The 22,795-nt window shown below is 27.7% G+C and overlaps 1 protein-coding gene across 1 annotated transcript; it reads left to right on the forward strand.

Annotated features, from left to right (window-relative positions):
* Positions 1-1,259: 1,259 nt before the first annotated feature.
* On the forward strand, positions 1,260-22,795 carry LOC145834442 (sodium/potassium/calcium exchanger 2-like). The gene is made up of 16 exons (XM_082941876.1): positions 1,260-1,395; positions 2,985-3,073; positions 4,932-5,061; positions 7,591-7,760; positions 11,047-11,199; positions 11,696-11,834; positions 12,547-12,646; positions 13,085-13,152; positions 14,702-14,769; positions 16,178-16,232; positions 16,406-16,443; positions 16,877-17,020; positions 18,531-18,620; positions 18,969-19,135; positions 21,682-21,736; positions 22,601-22,795. The coding sequence occupies exons 1-16, from the start codon at positions 1,260-1,262 to the stop codon at positions 22,793-22,795; spliced, it is 1,797 nt and encodes a 598-aa protein (XP_082798002.1).

Below are 22,795 nucleotides of genomic sequence, written 5' to 3' on the forward strand. Positions count from 1 at the left end.
ATATTACTAACCAAACTGAATATTCAACATACTTCAAAAACCTTTTTCTGTAAGTCATTGTAAAAAAGAACATTATAGTTTTTTGTGTGATGTTTAAACATAAACTGTTTTGTGGGTTAATTGTAATACTTTTCAAATTTTATCTAATTGTTTTATTAAGCAAAGTTTTATACCAATTATCATCGTTTTATATATAAAATAAATTATTACAGAATTATGAACTTTTGGTTTAAAAAAATTAAAGTTATTTTCTATACAGAAGTACGTAAACTTGTATAAATTTTCTATTAAAGCTTTGTACGAAACTTTGAAAGCAACTTATGCTTACTGTAAAGGATAAAAACTAAGCTGATTACGGACGTTTGAATTTAAGATACAAAAGTTACTGGCAGGATCAAATCAACATAATCAATAAGTTCAAAACACTATTGATAATATCCAAAAATAAACCTTCTTATATTCTAATTTTATCACAAAGGACAAAGGTCGTTCTCAATACTTTGACTCTTTAAAAGTTAAACTAATCAATCACTCACAATAAACAAAAGTGCTTCTCTTTCATACGCTTCGACCTTTAAAGCGAATGCGCATTGCTTCAAGAATCTAAATTAAGTTCTTAGACAATTTTCGAGCTTTGATTTTGTATTAATTTCATTAAAAACCCTGTCGCGAGGTGCCATCTCGTTTGGAAGGCAATAAAAAAATGAAACAATGAAAGTGCTAATTATGTGTGTGTGAAGCGCAGAGAGTTTTGCTAATTGTTTAATTTATTGAATTAAAATTGACATTTGTGCAGTCTGGGTTTGATTTAAATTAATTTTATTTTAAACTGCTTGAAGTGATGTTGTTTAATCAGTGAATGAAAACTTTAGTTATTTATTGGAAAAAAAAAAATCATAGTTTAGATAATTGTTTTGTTTGTATTACAAACTTGTATTGTTCAAAACGTAGTTTAATTTAAATTATTAAAAGCAAACGGTTTACTAATAATAACTTTAGTAATTAATTTTAGATACATATCACGCTTATTTTAGTGTAAAACTAACTACTTTATTTTAACTTTATCTAACTTAAATCAAACTTAAAACTATTTTTTAACACTATAAAATTAGATTGCTTTCAGCTAACCTACCTTTTTTTTACAGAAACACATATTTCGTTAATTTTTACTAATATGGTAGAGAAATTGAAGCTTATACGATTCTCAAGTAAACGGAACACAGCCTAGTACATTAATTACGTCATCAAAGTTTTTCAAAATGCAGAACAACACCGAAATGACAGAAGTTGTAAGCAATATGTCCACCGTAACTGTTGCAACTTCTTTTAACAAAACCACCACTGAGGGCGGGGTTTACCCACACGATATTTTTGACCTTGAAGCGAGAAAGAATGGTCAGTTTGAATCTAAAGTGTTTATCTAGTTATGTTAGAAACTGTTGGCTAACAAGTACAAAAAAAATGGAAAAAATATCAGTTATTTATCTTTGAGTCATATATTAAAATGATTGAAAAGCTTTGTAGATAATTTCATTATATAAAACACAATGATACAAAATTTTCAATAGTTTAGATAATATGGCAAATTGTTCTTTATTGTTTATATTTAAAAAAAATTGATCAATTGTACTGGCGCTAATGATAAACAAAAAAAAATTGTTGAAAAATGAGCTATGTTTTTAACAAGCAGTTAAAAAGTGTCGTTGAATAATTCAAGCGGCATTAATAATTCAGATTGTGTGGAACGATGCAAGTACGTTTGTAACATGCAGGTATGCATGAAGAATACCACACTTATATATATGTATATATACATAATTATATGTGTGTGACTGACATAAACATTTACTGCAATCTATGCACAGGTGTTGCTACTGACATTGTTTTGATATATTTTCAATATTCTAGCGGACAAATACAATTTATTTGTGTATTTACTAAAAAAAACTTTTAAAATTAAGCAAGTATTTCAGTATGAAATTTGATTGTCAATTTCTAATCTTCGGTTCCTTTTGTATGGGTCGGCAAGCAGTTTCTGTGTTGCTACTTGCAACTTTCCAATCTTACAAACTTTGTACAACTATTTTTTCATTTTAGTTTATGAAATTAACTCGCGTTTTTAGCTAATTTACTGTTTTTTATTAGCTTAAAAGTTTAAAACTTCTTAAACAATTTAAATAATAATTATTAAACAAATCACTACCGAATTAACCTTTGAATTTTAGTTTCAACTGTAGTTAGATTAGTATTAAACGTTTCCTCTATTAAACAATACAAAATTTAAACAAAAACCAGCATTTCATAGAATTTTATTTTACGGTAAATAAGCTTATGTTATACATCTATGCACAAAATAAAGCAGGTAGTTTTAAGCAAACTTTAAAAAAATCAATTTGTAAAAAAGTTTAAATCTCTTCTTGCCTTATCTAAAAGTTTCCCTCTTTTCTTAAATTTCTAACTGACAGGCATTCTATTTTTAAAGTAGACGCTACGTCATATAAAAGACGAAGTTTTAACAAGTTAATTAGGTTCACTTTAAAATAGGTCAGGCCAAATTAGTTTATATTCATTAAGCTGACAGTGTTATTTTCATCTAAAGTTATTTTATGTTAAGTCGTGTAATACTCCGTCTAAAAGACCAATTTCAAAAACTTAGTTATGCTAAAAAATTTGCACTAAAACTTTAGAAGCATGTATTAAGTTCGATTAAAACTTAATTTTAAAGAGTGTCGAGTCCTTTATAAGTGAAAAGAAAAAACTTCATTCGTGTTTAAACTTCATTACTGTACGTAAAAAAACTTACATATAAATAACCTAAAAATTGAATAACTTATATAATTTCAGGTGCCGTTATTCTGCACATGTTAGGAATTTTATAATTATATTTCAATATTAAGTATAAATAAGTTGCATGTTTAGTTTAAATTTGATATTTAAACATAAAAATGTTCTTAATATATACGAATAAGAATATTTTTTTTTAGGTGCCGTTATTCTTCACATGATCGGAGTTTTGTACATGTTCATCGCTCTTGCTATCATATGTGACGAGTTCTTCGTTCCTGCTTTGGAGGTGAGTTTGTTCAGAAAGCTTTATAAGTCACTTTTTTTTTCGTAGGTAGATTTTGTTGTTATTTCAAATCTTATTGGAGTATACTTTTTTTACTATACCAAAGCATCTTTAAAAAATCGCTATGTTTTACGTTTGTTTGTTTTTGTTTTAAACCTAAAATATACAAATAAATGTAGTTAGAAAAAATTAAATATAAAATATTTTTTTTGAATTTAGAATTCAATGTTAAATTGTTGTACTTTATAACTTTACCTTTTTGTTTATATTTTAAGAAGGAATGTTGCGCTAGGTAAAATAAAAACTGTTTCATTCAAAACGTTGAAGCTTCTTTTATTGTGTCCAAAAATAACCATTGGTTCATTAACAAGCTGTTTTGAACTTTCCCAAAATTAAATAAACATAAAAAACAAAAAAAAACTTTTTCGACCTCACGCATTCGCATGGTATTTCAGATAAAAGTAAAATTTAAACATTAAAAGATAATTTGGTGTGCAAACGAACAAAACTTCCTACGTCATTCGAACTAATAATTTTACTTCTCAAGCAACCACTTTCTCCACCGCCGTCCAATTTTCACTTTTTCATCAAATTTGTTTATTTTTAAACATTTGGCCCATTTCGACTTGAAAAGTTTCCAGCGCGGCCGAAAGAGACGATTCGCACTTTCTGGCAAACACTTTGTTAATTTCAACGGTTCAAGTAACAATGAAAGTTTTGTTTCCCAAATGTCGGAGTAAAATTTTATTTTCGGAAAGCTTACTTATGCTGAAAATTTGTGTTTGAGTTGTGTTGAATTTTAGAGGAAAATTGTTTTAAGTAGTGGTTTTTGTTCCGAAATACTTTTGATTTTCTTTGTTATACTTATTAATGTTGTTTTGAAACATTTAAATTACAGTTAAGAGACTTTTGAAAAATTTGTTGGTATGACTAGCTGGATTTGCATTCAAGTTAAAGAAAAGCATTTTAATTACTTAGACATAATAAAAATCTCTTTGTAGAGTCGTAAATTACAATTGTTAGTCCAATATTAAAATAAAATAGAATGAATAACAAGTAAACGATGTCATTTATTACATTCAAAAAAGAAAACTTTTCAGCAAGATATAGAATAAAATCTATATATTTAATAAACTTAACCTTCGAAGTTAGGAACAGGTTTTTTTTTCATTTTTTATAATCTTATTATTTTTACAAATCGTGTACTGTAACAAATGAAAATTCTTTATAATAAAATTAATTTATAACACAAGACATTTATGAGATGACAACTAGTTTCAGAAAAAAAAACCAGATACACTATGGTATAAAGCATACACAGTTTTAAACTATGATGTTTCTTATATGTCATGTAAAACTAGCAACTTCCTCCGATTTTATTCAGTTGAAAACAAGCAGACTAAACATATCCATTGATATAGAGTTATGATATTATATACACAGTACCCATACATATTGTACACGCATTTAATATTAAAAAATATTCTAGTCAGGTAATAACAAGCAAGCTTTAGAATGACTTGATATTTTACACTATGACATTATATTCACACATATATATTATATATTGTATTATAAGTTCTCCATAAAAAAAAATTAATCAGGTTATAACAAGCAGACTGAAGAGATCACTAGATTTTAACGATAATATACACTATCATACACCCCTAACATATTCCACACATATTTACGCACATATACATTGGTTATCATTACAAACTGTTTTGTTTAGGTGATTACGAGCAGGCTGAAGATATCACTTGATGTCGCCGATAATATTTACCATCATACACCCCTAATATATTCCACACATATTTACACACATATACACTGGTTATTTTTACAAATTAATTTCATTCAGGTGATTACGAGCAGGCTGAAGATATCACTTGATGTCGCCGGCGCAACTTTCATGGCGGCGGGAGGATCGGCTCCAGAATTGTTTACTTCAGTTGTCGGAGTTTTCTTCGCCAAGAGTGACGTTGGTGTGGGTAAGTAGAACACTTTTGTGTAATTTTTTACCTAAATCAACTATTGGAGTTTTTTTTTGCTAAGAGTGATTTTGGTGTAGGTTAGTAAAAAAAGCTTATGTATATTTACAATTGTAGTTGTAGTTATTTTGCAAAAAGTGAATTCGAAGTAGGTGTGTTAGAGGGAAATGTGGTACAAAAATAATTAACACAGTATGTTGGTTATAAAATCCAAGTCTATTTTAAGACTAAAATATTTTTCACACAACAATTGACTCTTACTTTATTTTATATATTATCGTTTATCATGGTTTATTTGTTTATATAAGCCTAATAAAACTCATAATTATTAATTATATAAACTTGTAGACAAATTTTAAGTCAAATAACACTTAGGCTCTTTTTACGAGTAGTTATTTGAATTTTAACAAAAACAAACCAAAACACAAAGATATTTTTATTACTAAGCAAAGCTGTTTTGGGACAATTAGATATTTTTTATTATGAAAATTTTAGCCATAAAACTTTGAAATTTAAAGTTAAATATCAAGAATCTTTATTACTTACTTAATAAAGGACTGTGTTTTTGATAATAAGCAATACTATACTAAATATTGAATTTACTAAATACGATTTGAATTAAAATTTACAAAACCGTATTGAAAGCAAACTTAGTTCATTGAAACATTTAATTTAGTTGATAACTATTTTTATATCTGATAATATTTGTATCAAGTGTCTTAATTAGTATATCTCTAACCGTATAAAGTTTTACAACGTTATTGAGATTGTAGTCTTAAAAGTATATGATCCATTCAAAAAGAAATTCAGGCCGAGGATTAAACAAGGTAAAACTTCAAAAACAAAAACTGCAATTCCGTTTAACCCAGAAACCTAAAACTTTCATAATTTTTTATATGAAGTATGCAGAGTCGTGTTGCATAACGCAATGTGGCTTTGAAATCGATAACTGGCACTATGACGTCATTTGCTAATGAACCGTGCGAGTTAATTCTTGAAATCCAAGTAATAAGCCGCATAAATCTTTGTCATGCTAACCAGATTATTTCAGTACTGACAGTGGATTATGCTGCTTGAAAAAGTAATACCAGCACAGTATTATTTTTAAAATTTTAAACTAAGCTGATATCTAGGTTCTAGGTAATAGCTCGAATTTTAAGTTTTTTGCTTGTACTTACCATGTGTTTGTTATGAACTTGTTAAACTAAGTTTTTATATTTAACTAAGAGTTATTAAATATTATACTTCATTATTTAGTATATTCTACTAGACATAACGAGTTATTGTTTGTTTGAAAAAACAAACGTTTTTTATGTATTTTAGTACGCTTAATACACTTACAAACTGTAAATCTAGCTGAGAATAATAAACAAAAAGTCAATAATAATAACTTTATCAAATACCCATTGCATAATATTTCTGACTTAATGTAATCACTTTATGTACAAAACTAAATCGAGCTGTGAACTAAAGGCAGGTTTACAGAAACACTACACAAAAATAAATAAGTCAGTGCATAAAGTTCATGCTTTTTTGTAACAATACTTTATAAAAAGAATGTTGCAAACTTTACTCTACATTTTCACAACTCTGACCACAATTTTTATCAAAGTTTGATAAAAGGAAGTGTAACAAAGTTCAAAAACTGTGAAAACCCTTTTGTCTATCACTGTATTAAAACTAGGGTTTCAAAGCTATATCACAAAAAAAATATTTTAATCTCTTTTAACGACTTTAATAGAAGTTTAATAAATATTTTAAATACAAGTGAATAATGTAAAGTAATAAACAACCACTAGTGAAAAAACAAATTAGTAATTATATATATACGAAACTTAGTGTTAGAAAACAGAAACATTTTCTTCACATAAGTTTTTCCTAACCTCAACACCTTTCAGGCACAATACTCTGGTCTAAGGTGAGTTATTCGAAGCAATTAAATAAGTTTTTTTCAAATTCAAACCAACCAACAACTTTAACTAATAAACATTTACTCCAGGAACAACCTCAAATTTATATAGTAAAACAGCAAACACTAAAAAAGAAAACTACTAGTTCTCCATATAATTTTTATCACACCTCAACATTTCCAGGCACAATAGTTGGCAGTACAGTGCCACAGTAGACTAATATGCGTCGATTTACCAAATAGTTTTAAGTACTAACACTAGTGCTGTATATTACAACTAAACTTCTAAGAACTGAAACACTTAAAACAAAAAACAAGTATTGTGCATCTACAATAGTTGGCAGTGCAATTCTCTACATTTTTTTCATACATAACTTTAAAAACACAACTAATTTACTTAGTTAAATTTCATTTCCAGGCACGATAGTCGGATCTGCGGTGTTCAACATTCTGTTCATGCATACTATATAAAGCACAACTAATTTAAGTTGAACTTCATTTCCAGGCACAGTAATAGGATCTTAAGTTATTCTTAGAACATTACAATAGAACTATACACTACAACTAGATTTAAAAACGACTTTAAACGACACATTAACTAATAAATATTTATTTTCCAGGCACGATAGTGGGATCTGCGGTGTTCAACATTCTGTTCGTCATCGGGGCGTGCGCCCTGGTAAGCAAAAAACCGCTAGAACTAACGTGGTGGCCGCTCTTCAGGGACTGCGTCTTCTACCTGATATGCCTAACCGCATTGATAATAACCTTCACCGACTACCAAGTCACCGTTAGTTTGTTTAAATTGTTAAAAAAACAGCCTAAGTCAAACAATGCTCAAAAGTTTAGATTTGTAAACTTTTGATGGTAATTTGCCTATTTCTAGTTTGATGATATAAACTGTGTTACTACATTTATCTAAACATAGATTAACTGTAAATTACTACTTTTAACTTATTGATTAGATACAATTCAAATGTGTCTCTAAGATTATGTTGGAATTTGTGGAAGAAGAAAGTTTAAACATGTAACACGGTTTAATTTTCAAAACATACATTTTATAATAAGATATTTAATTTACGTAGCTATTTAAATAATATATAAAATGTCTAAAACAAAAACAAGACTTATAAGTTGTGTAACAGCCAAAATAGTTACTTTTAACTAAAAATTTTAAACTTAAAATTTCGTCACGACCGCGCTTTTTCTCTGAACAACACGTCACAACATGCAAATCAGCGTTTTCGCAACAAACATTTCTCGGAAACAAAGATAATTAAATCAACCGCCTTCTGTTTTACCGAAAAAATTCTAACATTTTCCGCGCTTATCTTCCCATTTAAAATCTCTCCTCCCTCAATTATTCACGACTCGCAATGTGACGTCATAAAGAAACAGCAGCGCGTTCCAGTGCTCGTGACGTCACAGCGAGATAGCAGAGCGGCCTGACGTGATTGAAAATAAGCTAATTGACCCTCAGCTAGCCAGTGGCACGTTGCGCAATTGACTTTTGTGGCGCTTTCGGCTTTTGGCATTTGCAAGGTGGCAGGGCAAAAGTTTACTCTGATAAGTTTGCAGTTTTTGTAATAAGACGCAAATACACTTAACCGTCGTGATATTAAAATTATCCTTTTGTATAACGAAATAAAATCAACAATATATTTCTAAACTGAAGCTCGAAAGTTACAAAAATATTATTTTATATAATGATCGTGTTTAATAAAAGAAAGCAAGCAATATGTTTATTTGAAACAAAACGCTGTCTCAGAGTAATTTTGGCGCCAAAAAATAGAATTTAATGATTGCAAAAAGTGTAATAAAATTTATAACATCAGCCAAGTTTCTTTGCGGTGGTTTAAGTTTTGAGAAATTTAATATTATTTATACGAGATGTTCGGTAAAGTTGCAATAATCTATACATATGGAAATAAAATGCGAACTTTTTATTCTTGTATTGCAAAAACAGCTATAAAAATCTGCCGGATAATCTAAAATGTATCCGCCAAAAAAATACAAAGAGATTATATCTACTTTTTGCCAACTTATAGCGAATTTAAACCTCCCTAAAACAAAAGTCTTGTTCAGCTCAATTTGTTCAGTAATGTAGTTAATCGGCTTAGTGGTAAAAATTTAACGATTTAATTTTTTATTTTGTTGTTTTGATTTTTTTCCTCTGATTGCATTTTTACATAAATCATTTACATTTTAATCGTTTTTTTTTAATCTTTAAAGCTTGTTTGTTAAACTGTAGGGAAACAAAATTAAGCAAATTTCAAATACTGATGCACAACCATTATAAAATAACTTGTTTTAAATCCTTCAAAACCAATTAGTTCTTTTTCGTAGTGCAAAAAAAATTAGATCAGAAAAAAAATGACAAAAATTTCTTTAATATATTATTAGTAGTTCTAAAAAGCTTGGTTTTGCATTCCTGGCTGCTTAAAAACAAAAATGAGTTTACTTCATTTTGGCAGGCGGGCTACTAATTATTTTTAAAAATTCATGCGATCTTTAGAAAGAGGTTCATGAAAATAATTGTTTTCTTTTCCCTCGTACAATGTCACCTTTGAGAATGCTGAAGCTTTTGCAAAGTGCTTTGCGCCGGTCATTTGAGAGTTGCAAAGTCAATTTGTCGAGTAAATCAATCAAAAGGAGAGTTTTTATTGAAAACAGAAATTAATTGAGTTTGCATCGGATGTCAGCTTAAGTTTATAAGTTGGTTTCATAAAACAAAAACTCAATGGTTGTCTAATTTACTTATGTAAAACTCACAGTATACTTGTTAATAAAACCTGTTCGAAAATAATTAAGTAGATTTTTAAACAACTTAATTTTTGATTTTGATTAGTGTTTTCTTTTTGTTTTTAATCAAAATGCAGCTTTTTATTTTTAATGTTTCGAAAACTTTAATAATACTACCTAGGCAAATGTTTTTGTGCATTATAAAAGATCAACTTAAAATAAATCGGCTTTAATTAAACACGATAATACCTTTTTAGTTATCATATAAAATTTTCTATTAATTTTATTAAAACCCTACATTTTTGATATAAAAGTTTGTTATACTAACTTAATAATACTTTTACTTAAAACTGTACGTTCACTGTTACAAAAACACAAATCATGCTGTTCTATTTTCGAGTATAGGTGAGAAAATTCAGTTTAGATTGAAGTGGAAAATGTTTTTCTTTATTGTTTTCTCGTGTGACATTTTATTTTGGAGCCGTGCACGTAGGCATTATGAAACGACTTTTTTATTTGTTTTTGCACATTCGGCCAACATATCGATTTGCGAGCTAGCTATAAAAAGTTTCAAAACTTTTTTCTCCTCAGCAGAACAACTTTGTGTTAAGGTTTTAAAATCAATGTTACACTTTTTTAGTTTTGTTAAAACGACAAATTAAGATTATAATTCTAAGATATTAACACTTAATTTTGTATATTCCGTTTTTAAAATGTATTTGAGTTAAATAAAAAAGTTTAACAGCTACCCTTGAGTATTTAAAATGGTTTGGATGATATAGTTTCATTTGAAAGCTATATTTAGACTAAATCTAATGCTAAAACGAACATAAAAATGTAAATAAAAACTTTTTTGCGTTCAAAATTTTTGTAAAACACCTGTCTTTAAAAACAACATACACATATTTCAATTTATTGCTAAGGAGAGTAATATAAACTCTAGTATTCTAAGATTTTGTTTACAAAACGATTAAAACTTTATTTATAAATAGACTGTGGTTTAATTTCATAAACTGAACAAAAGTTAATACTGTTGAAATAATTTAAACAATAGTTATGTTATCTAAATTAAGTAATACGCTGACTACTGAATGTACATGAGTTAAGTGTACAAATGACCCATTTTTAAATAGATCAAAAATTAATAGCGTTTTATTGAAAATCTAAGTAGTCATGTAAAAGGAAACTCAAACACCAAAAAATTATAATACAAATTAAAAAAAAAGTGTTTACCTATTAGGTAACTTAGCTAAATATTTTAATGATTCAGTAGCCTACTAACTACATTTTGTATTTATTCTTTTGTTATAACAAACTAAAACACTCTTTAACAGCTGTGTGAATCCCTTATACTGATAAGTTTGTACGTGTTATACGTCATAATCATGGCGAACAACAAGAAAATTGAAGCAAAAGTTAAAGGTATGCTCAACAAGTCTTCAAATAACAACAATGTTGTCACGAACGGAAAAATATCGCCTATGAAAGTAAGTTTGTTATTAAGATTGCTCAATTGTATTGAACTTAAATTGTATTATACGTTAAATAGATTATTTGATTTATCTAAAATAATATGAAAAAATCTCTACTTCTAAAGGAGATTAATACTGTTTATAATTAGAACAAGACTTTAATTAGTAAACTAAGTTTCTGTCAAAGACCTCATCAGTGCTTGTATAAGTCTTGTTCAAATGGAATCTAAATTGTTATTGACTGAAAAGTTTTAAAACTTTGTTTGTTGTATATAATTTTAATCATTTTTCCCATTAAAAAAAATTCGAAAATTAGCCAATTCTACATCATAAAGCATTAAAATGATTGCATTATAATGTTTTTATCTGCTACTAATTATTACTTGTTTGAACTTGATCTGATACATCATAAAGTAGTCTATAACATTTTATTTCAAATTGTTAGGTCTTTAACGTTTACTTGTTTTGTGTTTATTTTTAATTAGTAGTTCTAACCACTTTTATCACATAGGACACTGAAGTTTCAAAAAGCGTGCAGGCGGTTGTGAAAACTCTGAACAACCAGGATAAAGAGAAGAAGAAAAATAAAAATTCGTTCAGCATGGGAATGATTCATCTGATCATGCACACACTGGATCCCATGACTGAAGGTAAAAATAACTTGATAAAAATAATGTTGTAACTTTAAAGGCTCTTTAAATAAAACGAACAAAAATCATGCTTTTTTACACATTATTGTATACGGGTGCATGACAATTCAAATTCATAAAAAAAATTGAAAGGGCCACTACTAAAAAAGTAATGTATATTTGTCTAATGTAAAAAATACATATGTAGGTGCTATTAATAACTGTAAGCCATTTTTTTCTTTTTGCAAAACATTAAGTATTTTTTGAGATATTGCTTAGATAAAGTTAAAAACATAGTTATTTTTAGTAGATTTAAAATATCTTAAATTATATTCAAGACTTTACAAAAAAGAAAAAAATAGCTTGTAGATATTAATAAGATATACATATGTATTTTTAATTGTTTTCATATTTATATTATGTATTGAAATATAGATTTTTAAATATTTTTTAAGAATTTTAATTGTCGGAATTTCAGTTGTCCGAAAATGAACTGTCATGTAACCAGTGTATACATAAAGTAATAAGAAAATTAGGCTACGAAGAAAAATTTTTAAAAGAGATGTTAATGAACTATTGAGTTAGTTTAATGTTGAAGTATAGATGAACTTAATGAACAGAGCTACGTATTTTTCACATAGCAGTTTGTACGAAATGACAGCTAAATGAACCTAATAAAAATTTGCATAATTTTCGTTTTTCAACTATTTGGTAAATGTTGTCAAACAAACAGATGCCAATGGCAAGCAAGTAGCAAAGTTGTACTCGAACACAAATGGAAAACTTTCAAACGAAACTAGTGAAACGAACAACTCTTTCAGGAATGACTTACAGTTAGTATTATTACAATTGTTAACTTAAATAGTATACTTAAAAGTTAAAATACAAACAAAGTACTACAGTTTTTCAGTAAAATAAGATATTTTTACGGTACAATTTTTTGTTTTATATGATATATTTTATATGTATACAAAACACAGATAAAGTACTAAAACTTATTAGGCAAAAATTATTTTTCGATTGCAATTATTTCTTTTATAAGAAACAAACTACAAACTTATAGCATTAGTACAAGTTTGTTTTACTGAAATGTGTTTGTAATTAAAGATTAGTAACAAAAACCTTGAAGTTTTTAAATGATGTATATACATAGAGCTCATTCCAAAAATTTAGAAATTAGGTAAGAGCTAGCTATTCAGATTCAATAAAATTTTTTAAGTTAAGTTTAAATCAAAATTAGACTACCAACTTTTACTTTTTTCTATTTGCAGTGGAAACGACAATGCTTTAAGAATTCAAGAACAAAAAAAAGTCACAGCAGTCGTATGCATAGACCAAGGTTTGTTTAATTTGTTTAACCAAAAAATTGTAACAGCAAAAAAAAAAAAATTAATCTTCGTAAGCTTCAATGAATATTTATTTATTTTTACAAAAAATAAAAATTGTGAACGCTGAAATCTATTTTCATATAAATTGTCTGTTTAAATGCTGATGTATATAATAGCTTTGTTTTCAGAAAATGTTATTTTAGTAGTAACAGCAAGATTATTTAATAATCAAGTAAACTTAGCTGGTTTAAACATACATTGACAGTTTTGACTAAAAAGTTAAGTTGCTTGTATTGTTTAATTTTACAAAACAAAATAAAGTTTAAAACATTTTTATAAAATGTACAACAAAAAATGAAGTTTATTGTCAGTATAAAAAAACTAATCTAAGATGTACGTACATTCTGATGGTAAATAATAAAAAATGCTACAAATGGGCGTCAGAAAATTACGTTACTTTTTGCATTTCCTAAGATGTTCACGTGCTGATATTTCAACATTAATTTGTTTCAAACGTTTATTTTTGCAAACTTGCGTATGTAAAGAATTTATTTACGATGTTTAAAAATAACAATTCAATAAAAACATTTTTATCAATTTAAAACTATAAACATACGCATGAGTAATGCTTTTAGCATGTGAAAAAATGATTATACACGTTAACAAAGACAAATTTTAAATTGTTTATAGGTGGTATTAATTATCCTTTAAACTTGTTCTATGACATTTAAACAACTTTTTTTTGAAATAAAAATGATTAAAAAGAATTGAAAGTTTATAATGTAAAACTTATAACTTTTATCAAAAAAATTGTAAGATAAACTCTAGGCAAACAGCAAGTTGATACACAGAACCAATTTGATTGTTTTATAAATAGAAATTTACATATTTTTTATATAATTATCAAATTATTTTAAAAAGAAGTTTAAATAAGTTATTGCCTTTACTTTGTAACACTTTGTCTTCAAAAACTAACAATTCAGTGTGAACTCAATTTTAAAAATTTGTACTCGCTTGGTTAAGCACTAAGTTTTTAATTTTTTTTAGTGGGAACAATAATCAGCATTTTTTTTTAAGCTAAATACTCTACTTTATTTAAAATTATAATACATATAAACAGTATAGCAGTAAAATGACTTATGTAATGCAGTAACTAAGTTTAAAATATAAAACTTAGTTACTGCAGACTAAAGAAGTAAAATGTACAGAAAATAAAAATAAAAACAATAAATAATTTATTCTGCTATGTGTAAACTAATATTGAAAAAAAAAGTTTTGAAATGCTACAGTTTGACAAAGTTGTTCAGTGCTTGCGCAGTTTCTTACAAAATATAAAATTTATGATACTTAAAGAATAGTAAAAGAGCAACATTTTATAGTTTAAAAAACAATAAATACAATAAAATAATTATAAATATACTTATCATCAAAATATTAGAAACAACTTATTCGGTTTGTAAAAAAAATTGTTAACGAAACTTTTCACAATCAATTAAGTTAAAAAATTATATTAAAAAGACCAAAACGAACCAACTTAAACAACTAAATGAAACAAAACAGATGCAGAGGTGTCAGCCAATCAACAAACTTTAAACCACACTACATTGACTCTACAGGATAGACATGAAGTTAGTTATTTTTAAAACTATTCACTTTTCTAAGTTAATTAATACCAATATTTTTGTTTAATATATGCAACTAACTTTATTTTGTACTTTTGACATTTTTTTTTCTAGTTTAAACGGTAGTAAACGTAAAAGTTTCAACGGTACAAAAACAATTTTACAACTGCAACTTTGTAAACTTTACTTACAAAAAACCAAACAAATGTCATTTGTGCAGCATAAAAGCAAACAAACGAAATCCCCCGCAAAAGAAGCAAACGCACAAACTTTTGAAATGTATTCGCTGTTGACTCCTAGAATTTTTTTTATTTATTGGCTTCGTGAATGACGCAAAACCATCGGATCAACCGGGGCCGAGCTTCGCTGAAAAACTCTAAACATTTGCTTTCCATCGCGCAAACTGCTTTCTCTTTGTATTGATTTTATCCGCGATACATCCTTTTCCACAGCAGATTATTCAAACTTTGCAAAGACGACCCTACGGTTTAAAAGACCTTTAATTCACATGTTAATTGATTCTAAAAATGTCTAATGCGAGCGCTTTAAGTAGCAGTTTAACGTCTTTTGAGGTTTTGTCGCGGTGTTTTCGTGCATGTTGGTCGACGTTAAAACTTTAAGCTTTGCGCCGGGAAAGTTTGAAAGTCTGCCGCGCACTGTGTGTAATTCTAAACATAGAACGGATTACGCTCTAATTGCATTAAAGTGGAGTTGCATTTGGAGAATCGATAAAACGGGGGGTTGGATTTTACTTAAGTCTGTTTCGAAGAAGTTATGTGTTGTTGTTATAAACAAAGTGAATTTAGATTTATAGTTGGAAGAAAATACAAAACATTTCACGAAAGAATAGATAATTAATTTTCAACACAAAGTTATAATTGAAACTTTACGAAGCTTTAATTTCTTTTTTGCTTTTGAATCTTATTGAAATAACATGCATCTGAAAAACTTCAAATTCAACTTGAAATCATGCTGCAATTTTTATTCAGTTTTGTCTGCAATGCTAGGTCTACAGCTGTTTTGACTTTAAACAGTTTTACAACATTAAAAGTTTTCAACAGTCTGTTGACGTGCTTTAGAACAATTGTTTTGTTTATTCTATTTTAATAATTAATACTATGTTTGTTAAAGGTATTTTTTTTTAAACCTCGTAAAGTTAAAAACTATTTTGTTAACTTTTTTTTTTCTAATAGTTGACAAAAATATAGTGGAGGTTAAAAACTTTTTACAATTTTTTTTCTTAATAACAAATATTTTAAAACATGCTTAAACTATTGTTATATTAATTAACTTATTCTTCAAACAATACTTTTGTAAAACTTTAAAAATTGAATTACTTTCTTTATTGATACAAATTTTCGAAATTGTATTCTCAAGTATTAATAATATATTAACCACGGTATCTTTTATACAGAACGGTCACACGAAACCAGACATAAAACATCAAAACGGCATTGCAAACGGCAAAGGTAACTTTTAAAACACAACTACACTTAAACGTTATACTTGACTTAAACATCTTATAAAAAAGTCTTACAACGTTTAACATTATAAAAAAACTTGTGTTACATTAAGTTTGTTTAAAAATTTTCCTGATATTTTTAAACAGTTATTAAAAGTCTCAAAGTCATCATTTTTTTAGACCACCGGCTCAGCGTTGATATCGAACTGGAGTCCAGAGTTAGTATTTTTAAGTGTTATTTTTTTTTGCAATGCTTATTGTCTGTTTATTTTGTTTATATGTTTTATATATTTACATTATTTGAGTTAAATCGTTAGTCAATTATACTTTTATTGCTATTCTAAGGGTAACAAAATACTATACATATAATTACAGATTTTTTTTTCTTTTTAAATTGACCAACAAAAACTTTTTATAAAACTTAGTTGTTTTTAAAAACAATTTATATGTAAGTATTCACAAGTAAAACTTAGTATCTCCAATTAATTTATGAAGCTAGCAAAAATTATAAACATTTATTCTGATTTCAACGTATTAAAATCCAGTGACTATCAAAAAGTCAGATGGCTAGTTCAATCTAATTTTTTCAACCTACTAAAAAAACACGATTACCCAATCACTTTATCAAAATAATATTAATCAACCAATCAGATGGCTAGCGACTCGTCAGAGGAGGAGGAGTCGGTTCCGTTCGACATGTCCTGGCCGCAGTCCAACAAGAAGAGGTGCTTGTACTTGTTCATATTGCCGATAACGCTGCCACTGAGCCTCACTCTCCCGGATGTGAGGAAACCCGTGAGTTTTACTTTTTGTCGAATTGTCAAATCGGACTTTATAAATACTTTTAAATATCTTTGAAATTATCAAAAAGTTTAATGTCAAAAGTTAAGGTAATTTGTCTAATTTAAATGGAAGTGAACTACAGTTATAAAGCTTTTATAGACATCGAATTTTTTTTTCCTTCGAAGTTCTATTTTAAAATATTTTTCTTCATTTAGCTTAAAACTTGCATTAAAATGAGATAAAGTCTAATTAAAACTTTTTTGTGAAAACAAAAATTCTTCCAAGATAAGTTTTACTTTTTAAAATACAAATGCATTAAATTTATCAACAGTAACACTTTTACCTCCGAATTTTTCATTTTAGTTGCTTAAAATGATTTTATCTCATCTCTTTAGTGTTAAGAATGTAATATAGAGATAAAAAGCTTTTAAGTTCGTATTTTTTTTTACTCAGTTCATTGATACTACTTACATGTAGAGTTTACTTTTTGAAGTTTTAAAGGTAATTAAAATCATCAGATAAAGTTTTTTTTTCTCAAATAGAACAAAAGTTTAAGCTAACCACTAAATACGTTCAAAGTATAAATAAAACACTTCAACATGTTTTTTGTTACTGTCCAACGCAGTCAAAGCTTATTTTTCCTTAAAAATTTTGTAAAAGGCCAAAAATTAGTAGTTATAGCTCACATAAGTAACGCATTTTGATTTAAAGATGATTATATACTTTAAAACGTTTTGAACCTTTTAAGTTTTTTCAAGGTATTTAAAAGGAAGTTATTTAGTTTGTTAGTTTTTAAATTATTTTCAGAAGCTTAAGGAAGAAAAATAATTTTTAATGCAAGTTGATAAAACTAATTAAATGCAAAATGTTTAAAAAACTATCTAAAGTTTTGTTCAAGTATGAAATTTAAAATAAAAACACAATCCACCCACAGCTGACATAGAAAACATTCAAGTTAATGAAAACCTTGATTTTTTTCATTACACAAACTTGACATGCAAATTCCCAAGTGCATCTGTCAAAAACACAAAACACAGGTTTTCACGCAAAAATGCAGATATTCGTTTCTACGCTGAAATTGTTTTTACGTCAAAACAACGAGACAGCTTGTGTCAGGCTCACGTAGCCAATTTGTCAGGGGACTCCCCTCGCCTATGAATAATTCACCAGTTTGTTGTTCGGCCATATTGTCAACGGGGCTCACGCGCATCTGAGTTGTACCTGACCGCGTATCAGGAGAGATATGTATCTTGACTTTTGATTTACGTAGCTTTCTTCTGAAAGTTATTCCGTACTTTTAAGTATAAGTCTTCAGTCTGTTTTCGCTTTATTCATTTCTTTTCAGTTTATGTTAACTACAATGATAAAGCTTTTATTACTTTATTATTATACTTTTTCGACAGCTAAAACCTTTGTTATCTTTGCTAATTATATTAAAAAACATTTACTTCTACTAATAACTGTAATAACATAACTGTTGAGGTTTGTGACACTTTTAAGACGAATCAACTTGTTTTAACAGAACAGAGAAAAGTATTTCTTGATAACTTTTGCAATGAGCATACTTTGGATTGGATTTTTCACTTACTTAATGGTCTGGTGGGCTCATCAGGTTAAACTTAATTGTTTTATATTTCAAGGTTAATTTTAAAATTTTTTAGAGTGTTTTTTTAATTCACCGTTAAATGTACACGAATTACAAAAAAAAACTTGTCTAAAAACAAGGTATAAAAACATTTTTTGTCAATAGCAACTTCTTGTGTGTATATTTTATATGTAAGCAGTCACAATGATTATATTTTATTTTGTATTTTATAATACTCACGTTTCAGCGCAACAAATACACCACTTCTACAAAACATTTAAACAACTTTTTTCTTCACAGGAAATCACTTTAAATAAAGTTATTTTTTGTCCACTGGTAGCTTCTTCAATGAAACCTGTATATTTTTTCAAACAGGTGGTAGAAACAACCGGCATGTCGGAAACCGTGATGGGTCTGACCTTTCTGGCGGCGGGAACTTCCGTGCCGGACCTCATCACTTCCGTCATCGTCGCCAGGAAGGGAAGAGGCGACATGGCCGTCAGCAGCTCGGTGGGCAGCAACATATTCGACGTCACCATCGGGTTAGTGTGACGTCATAAAAGGAAAAATTATGTTGATTAATACGCCGTCCTTGTACGTCGTAAGTCTATTTAACATCTAGTTCGGTGAACAACAACATATTTAACGTAAATATTTCATTAGTGTTACGTCAAAATCAGAAATGATGATAAAGAAAGATTTGTTGCGTTTATGTACATATTTGACGTCACTGTAAAGTGACAATGACGTATGAATAGAACACACGGTTTTGTTTGTTTTCGTAGTTATGAGGGCTTTTATGACGTCAAATCGTTTAGAGGGTTAAAGTGTGAACCATTATCTGTGAAGTAGTAAAAAATAGTTTGGTAATACAATTTGCATATTTGACGTCAATGTAGGGTGAGAATGACCCTGCAAAACTTAAATTTTATGTAAACTCACAACAATACAGACACACGTAAACCTAAAACTTTAAGTTCAAAAATGAAAAGAAGTTATAAAATAATATTTGTAAAAGCATATGGTTTAGTTAAACAAATACCTCGGTTTTACAAAGGTTTAAAATCAGATCACTTTTTTAAACTTAAAGTTTTAAGAATTGCTAGTTATGTCAAAAACATATTTTTAATTTATTTAAAATTCTTTACCGATCAAAATTATTTTTAACTTCGTTCGACCAAATATAGTATATAATTAACTTAAAACATTATTCTAACAAAAGTTATAAATAAAGAAAAATAATTTTATAGTCGTAAAAGATTCATAACTTTTAACAAATCCCAGAGAATTAAAATAATTAACCTCTGTTTACAACAAAATTCAAAAAATAAAAAAATTACTAGATTAATTGTTTGTAATCGTTTAGCTAATCTTTTTGAAGGTTTATTTACAGAGTTATAAAGTTACTTAAGCTTTACTATATTAAACTAAAGTATTTAACAAAACTACGATAGGCTCAAATATAATATCATTAATTCGTGTTAGCAAGGTTAAAATGATGCGTTTAGTCTTAAAAGCTCTTTTTATGAACTGATAAGATTGTTTTATAAAAGTACTACTAGTAAAAATGTATTGAAATAAATTAAGTAACAACTTACATAAAGTTTGATAAACATATATACACGTTGTAAATGAAATACAAACTTCCTATGCTAAGTTTTAAGGTGAACATGCAACCAAAGTCAACATACAGTTATACAAAGAAAAGTAAATAAACAGTTTAAAACGGTTGCACTGTTCTAAACGGTTACGCAAATTAATCAATAATTTTAACGCCGCTTCTGCATACTTACTGTTTAAATCAAATACAATTGTCTACTAATCTTGTAACGAGATTAAGCTTAAGTTAAACAAGTAACAGCTAAAAAGGGGATTTTTGTTTTCCACTTTAATTATTGATTTATTTTCATGGTAGCAATTCCAACTGCTTCTAGCTTATTATAATCTCTTTGTGAAAGTTTTTGAAACGAGTATTTTTGTTATATTTCGTTCTTTATGGTATACTATATAAATATTATAGTATATAATTTTTAATGTTTTCCGTTAATACTTTTACTTAAGATAAAGTGTTATGCTAAGATATGGGAAGATAAAAGAAGTTCATTAGATCTATATTTTTGACATATTATATATTTCTTCGATATATAGTTTTCTTTTCTACCAAAATAATATAATGACTGTTTATATAAAGCTACATAAATTCTTACATATATTTTACATAAGCAAAATATTTACTTGTAAGTAACTGTAAAACATAATTAATTTAGAAAACGTCAACATCACCAAGCTAATTAATCTTCATCTTGTGTTAAAAATGTCCAACTAACGCCAATGCAAAATGACATTAATGAACAGTATTATTAGTTTTACCTGCTGTCTAGACTTTAAATTGTACATTAGGCTGTCATTCAAAATCATCTGAATATTGAAACAAATCGAACTTTTTGAAGTAAAAACGAAAAAAAAAGTATATTTAAACAAACTTATACCAGATAGAAATCTCAAACTTAAACTTTTAAGCTAAATTTTTGGAATTCACAATTTGACACTTTGGTAAGAACTTATAAAAAATAAATAAAGTTCAAAGAATTGATTTAATATTAATTTAATTAGAAAGTAAACTGATAACAGTAGCTTTTTCATAATTTTTCTCCTTGTTAGCTGTTTTGGCTATCTAAAGGCAACGAGCATAAAGAAAACGGAAACTAAAAGTATATGGGTAATTAACTATAAAAATAAAAAAAATAATAAACGAAGGCGATTATATTTTACAATTTTGCAAATTTCATAAAAGTTAAAATGAGTTAAGGAAACTCTGCTTTGTTTTTGTGCTACATATTTAGTAAATGCTGAAAAACATTTTTAACTATTAATTTATTTTATAAGACGATAATGTTTGAAATAAAAGTAAATTTTCACTTGATGGATAAAAATTTAAATCAAAGAAAGTTTTAGTAAACTGTATTTTTAAAGTGTACTTTATACAAAGTGTGTATTAAAACTGATAAATTATGATAAAAAGGCTAAAATCAAGAAACAATATTTTGATTAACTTTTAGTTTTTTACTGATGTATTTTATTAAAACAGATTACCACTGCCATGGGCAATGGCTACTTTGATAAGACTTGGAGACACAGTTAAGGTTAGCAAAATAGTTTTTATAAGTTTAAGTTAAATGTAATGTTAATGAGTAAAGTGCATTTACTTTTGTTTTAAGTTATATAAATATACTTTTTATACAGTAAAATGTGGTGTACTTGACTAAAACCACTTGCCTATACTATTTAACTACAGTTTTCTATACAACTTAGAAATACTCGGAACTTGATAAAAAATCAATTCTTATTCCTAAAATTAGGTTAATTTCATTAGCAAATGTAGTTAGTTTTAATAAAAGCAGTTTCAAAACAAAAATACACGTAAACGGCTCTGACTGACCAGATGAGCAAACTAACATACAATAAAGAAGTTTAATGATGCATACATTTTTCAAAATAGGTAGAAATTAAGGTAGACTAATATCAATCTAGTACATTATGTTTAATCTTTATTTTTTAGTTTACAACAGAGCACAACCTTTCATATTTCAAAAAGTCCTCACTAAATTTAACAAAACAGATTATAATATTTAAACAAAGCTAACTAACAGCATAAACAAACCAACATGTATTCAGAGAGTTATGACACACATTTCTTTAATAACAATATAGCAAATAACAAATCAGAATGAATCAAACGGGTTTTTCTGAAATATTAAAATACTTTAAGTACTTAAAGTTAACTAACATCACCTAACTAGACCTAAAAATTCAAGATTCTCTTTTTATTAATGATAATCAAAAACTAGTACTTGACAACGAAAAATTTATAACAATTAAATACTTTTTTATTCCTATGAGGTGGAGTCGAAATTATTACATAACATAAACCTAACTAACAGCATGAAAAAACTTTCATATAATCAGAAAAATTTATGACACACATTTCTTTAACAACTTTAATCTAGGTGGAATCAAACGGGTTGTTCTGCAGCGTGCTCCTCCTGGCAATAATGCTGTTCATGGTGGTCACCTCCATCGCGTGCAACTCCTGGAAGATGACCGCCAAGCTGGGAGTCGGTCTCTTCCTCCTCTACCTCCTCTTCCTCGTCTCCTCCCTCCTTCTCGAGCTCGGCTACGTCGCGTGCCCCGTGCAGAGTTGA

Source organism: Thalia democratica, chromosome 1 (assembly GCF_965202585.1).
Source record: "Thalia democratica chromosome 1, ktThaDemo2.hap1.1, whole genome shotgun sequence".
NCBI classification, from domain to species: domain Eukaryota; kingdom Metazoa; phylum Chordata; class Thaliacea; order Salpida; family Salpidae; genus Thalia; species Thalia democratica.